The following is a 4326-nucleotide window of genomic DNA, read 5'->3' on the forward strand; positions in this document are numbered from 1 at the left end:
TACTCCTAGACCATATGTGGTCTGTGTAAAAATGTGTGTGTAGCCCTTTAAGAGTTGTAGCATGTGACCAATTACTCTAGTGGTATAAATTGCAAGATGGAGGGGTTGGGCTGGTTGGACTAGTTGGACTAGTTATACTAGTCATCCATTGAGTGGAGGATGAATTGCCATTGGTAAGTAACATTGTTGAATAATGTTTTTCTTGGTTCAACCTGAGGGGGCAAAGATTCAACAGGAACCTGAGAGATAACATTTCCACACACAGGGTGGTGGGTGTATGGAACGAGCTGCCGGAGGAGGTAGTCGAGGCTGGGACTGTCTCAATCTTTAAGAATCATTGGGACAGATAGTTGAGTTGTCAATGTCTTTTTTGTTACAAAACAACAGTTGTCATAAGTTCATAAGTGATAGTAGAATTAGGCCATTCGGCCCATCAAGTCCACTCCACCATTCAATCATGGCTGATCTATCTCTCCATATTGTGTTGTGCTGCTGTAAGTAAGAATGTCATTGTTCTATCTGGGACACATGACAATAAAACCCTCTTGTCCCTCGCTTCCTGCCCCCACCAATCCCTATCCCCCCCCACCCCCTCCCCCCCCCCCCCCCCCCCCTCCCCCCCCCCCCCCCCCCCCCCCCCTCCCCCCCACCCCCCCCCCCTCCAACCCCCCCCCCCCCACCTCAACCCCCCCCCCCCTCCCCCCCCCCACCCCCGTCCCCCCCCCACCCCCGTCCCCCCCCCTCCACCCCAAGCCCCCCCCCCCCTCCACCCCTAGTGGTTCCCCTCCCCTCCCCCCCCCCGGGTCCTCCTCCACCCCCTTCCCCTCCACCCCCGTCTGTGTTTCCCCCACCCCCGTCCCCTCCACCCCCCGTCCCCTCCACCCCCCGTCCCCCCGTCCACCCCGTCCCCTGACCCCCGTCCCCCCCTCCACCCCGTCCCAGAGGTGGGAACCCCGTCCCCTCCACACCCCGTCCCCCCCCTCCACCCCGTCCCCCTCCACCCCCGTCCCTCCCCCCCGTCCCCTCCTCCCCCCGTCCCCCCCTCCCCCCGCCCCCCACCCCCGTCCCCCCCCCTCCCCCCCCGTCCCCCCCCCCCACCCCGTCCCCCCTCCACCCCTCCCCCTGGAAAAGTCCCCCCTCCACCCCGTCCCCTCCACCCCAAGGTCCCCCCTCCTCCACCCCCCCTCCCCCCCCCTCCCCCCCCTCACCCCGTCCCCCCCTCCAGGCCCCCCCCTCCCAGACCCCCGTCCCCCTCCACCCCCGTAACCCCCCCTTGGATCCACTCCCCCCTCCAAGGGGGTGGGTGGTGGCTCCAGGCCGTCCCCCCCTCCACCCCCGTCCCCCCCTCCACCCCCGTCCCCCTCCTCCACCCCCGTCCCCCCCTTTGGATGGATACCCCCCCCTCCACCCCCGTCCCCCCCTCCACCCCCGTCCCCCCCTCCTCCCCCGTCCCCCCCCTTCCATGTTGTCCACCCCGTCCCCTCCACCCCCGTCCCTGTTAGGGTAAGTTGTAGAACCCCCCCCTTCCCCCCCCGCCACCCCCGTCCCCCCCTCCACCCCCCCCCCCCTCCCCCTCCAACCCCCGTCCCCCTCCACCCCCGTCCCCCTCATCCCCTGTCCCCCTCCATTGACGTCCCCTCCACCCCCGTCCCCCTCTCCCCCCCCCGTCCCCCTCCACCACCCCCTTCCCCTTTAGTCCCCTCTCCACCCCGTCCCCTCCACCCCCGTCCCCCCCTCCCCCTGAACCCCCCTCTACCCCCCCCAAGAGCTATGGTCCACCCCTGTCCCCCCCTCCACCCCGTCCCCCTCCACCCCCGTCCCCCCCCCTCCACCCCCGTCCCCCTCCACCCCCCGTCCCCCCCCTCCACCCCCGTCCCCTCCACCAGAAACCCCTCCACACCCCCGTCCCCCCCTCCACCACCCCCGTCCCCCCCTCCACCCCCTCCCCCCCTCCACCCCTTTTATTCTACCCCGTCCCCTCCACCCCCGTGTACGATGTTTCCTCCACCCCCGTCCCCTCCACCCCCTGCCCTCCACCCCCGTCCCCTCATCAACCCTGGGACCCCCCCCACCCCCCCCCCCCCCCCCCCCCCCCCCTCCCCCCCTCCACCCCCGGTCCCCTCCACCCCCCGTCCCCTCCACCCCCGTCCCCTCCCCCCCCGTCCCCTCCACCCCCCCCCCCCACCCCCCACCCCCGTCCCCCCACCCCCGCCCCCCGTCCCCTCCACCCCCCCCCCCCCCACCCCCGTCGTCCCCTCCACCCCCGTCCCCTCCACCCCCGTCCCCCCCCCTCCACCCCCGTCCCCTCCCCCCCACCACCCCCGTCCCCCCCACCACCCCCGTCCCCTCCACCACCCCCGTCCCCTCCACCCCCGTCCCCTCCACCCCCGTCTCCTCCAGACTCCCGTTACAGCTCACACCCTCCATCCCGCGGAGTATTCTCGTCTTGTTCCCAGTTAACCAACTAGGGAGCATTTTTTTGACAACAACCATGTTTTATCAGTGCCGTGTTTGAATGCCTGTCCCTGAGAGACCTCAGAGCAAGTAAATAATGCGTTTGTACAGCTGCTAATTTCCTTTTCTGAACCAATTATGCGTTATGAAGAGTGACTTCCTCTTCATGTGAGTTTGCAGAATATAAAATATCCTTTGGGAGGGTGTGAATACAAGGGGTACTGCTTGTGTTTCATGATTCAGGCAGAGTCCTTGTGGAGGTATGTAGTGGGGAACTTGGTCTTTGTATCGAGAGACAGAAGGGGGGTTGAGATTGGTTTAATGTCATGTCCACCAGGATGCAATGCGTTTCCTTGTTCGCATGAAGCTCACAGATGAGAAAATAAACATATTAAGTGTACATTAATACCATGAGGAACAACGTCTTCACCCAGAGAGTTGTGAGTCTGTGGAATTCTCTGCTACAGAAGGCAGTGGAGGCCAATTCACTGGATGTTTTCAAGAGTTAAATTTAACTCTTAGGGCTAACGGAATCAAGGGATATGGGGAGAAGGCAGGAACGGGGTACTGATTGTGGATGATCAGCCACGATCATATTGAATGGCGGTGCTGGCTTGAAGGGCCGAATGGCCTACTCCTGCATCTATTGTGTATGTTTCTAACAATGCAGATAATCCCAATGTTGAGTCTAGTTTATTGTCACGTGTGTCGAGGTACAGTGAAAAGCTTTTGTTGCGTGCTAACCAGTCAGCGGACAATACATTCGAGCCGTCCACAGTGTACAGATGTCATGCAGCAGTTGTACAAGATGTTGGTGAGGCCATGTGTGGAGTATGGGGCTCAGTTTTGGTCACCTGCTACATGAAGGGATGTCATTAAGTTGGGAAAGGTACAGAGTAGATTTGAGGATGTTGTCAGGACTTGTGGGTGTGAGCTACAGGGAGAGGTCGGGGCAGCCTGGGACTTTATCCCTTAGCATGCAGGAGGATGAGGGGTGATCTTGTAGAGCTGTATAAAGTCATGAGGGGAATGGATAGGGTGAATGCACAGTCTGTTTGGCAGAGGAGTGTGTCAATTAATAGAGGGCATGTATTTAACATAGAAACATAGAAATTAGGTGCAGGAGTAGAGGCCATTCGGCCCTTCGAGCCTGCACCGCCATTCAATATGATCATGGCTGATCATCCAACTCGGTATCCCGTACCTGCCTTCTCTCCATACCCTCTGATCCCCTTAGCCACAAGGGCCACATCTAACTCCCTCTTAAATATAGCCAATGAACTGGCCTCGACTACTCTCTGTGGCAGAGAGTTCCAGAGATTCACCACTCTCTGCGTGAAAAAAGTTCTTATCTCGGTTTTAAAGGATTTCCCCCTTATCCTTAAGCTGTGACCCCTTGTCCTGGACTTCCCCAACATCGGGAACAATCTTCCTGCATCTAGCCTGTCCAACCCTTTAAGAATTTTGTAAGTTTCTATAAGATCCCCTCTCAATCTTCTAAATTCTAGTGAGTTCAAGCCGAGCCTTTCTTCATAGAAAGTCCTATCCAGGAATCAGTCTTTCTCTTCATATGCAAAAGTCCTCCTCAGATTTGACCTCCCACTGGAATCAGTCTGGTGACTACGCAAGCCAACATACCATTCGCTTTCTTTACTGCCTGCTGCACCTGATGCCTACCTTCAATGACTGGTGTACCATGACACCCTTCTCTGCACTCCCTCTATGGCAAGAGTTTGGCAACGAGCTGCCACCGTGAGGGGGGGAGGATAGAAGCATGAGGGGCAAATGTTTAGTGTAGGGAACGAGCTGCCAGAGGAGGTAGTTGAGGCAGGTACAACAGCAACATTTAAAAGACACCTGTACAGGTACATG

General features: G+C 59.7%; 1 protein-coding gene across 1 annotated transcript; it reads left to right on the forward strand.

Moving 5' to 3' along the window:
* Nucleotides 1–1091: 1091 nt before the first annotated feature.
* LOC129707989 (uncharacterized proline-rich protein-like) lies at nucleotides 1092–1631 on the forward strand (the record flags this gene model as incomplete). The annotated part of the gene is made up of 2 exons (XM_055653522.1): nucleotides 1092–1139; nucleotides 1515–1631. Coding segments are annotated over 2 exons (165 nt in total), but the record flags the coding sequence as incomplete, so codon positions are not given.
* Between the last annotated feature and the right edge of the window lie 2695 nt (nucleotides 1632–4326).

This window comes from Leucoraja erinacea, chromosome 22 (assembly GCF_028641065.1).
Source record: "Leucoraja erinacea ecotype New England chromosome 22, Leri_hhj_1, whole genome shotgun sequence".
Classification (NCBI taxonomy): Eukaryota; Metazoa; Chordata; class Chondrichthyes; order Rajiformes; family Rajidae; genus Leucoraja; species Leucoraja erinaceus.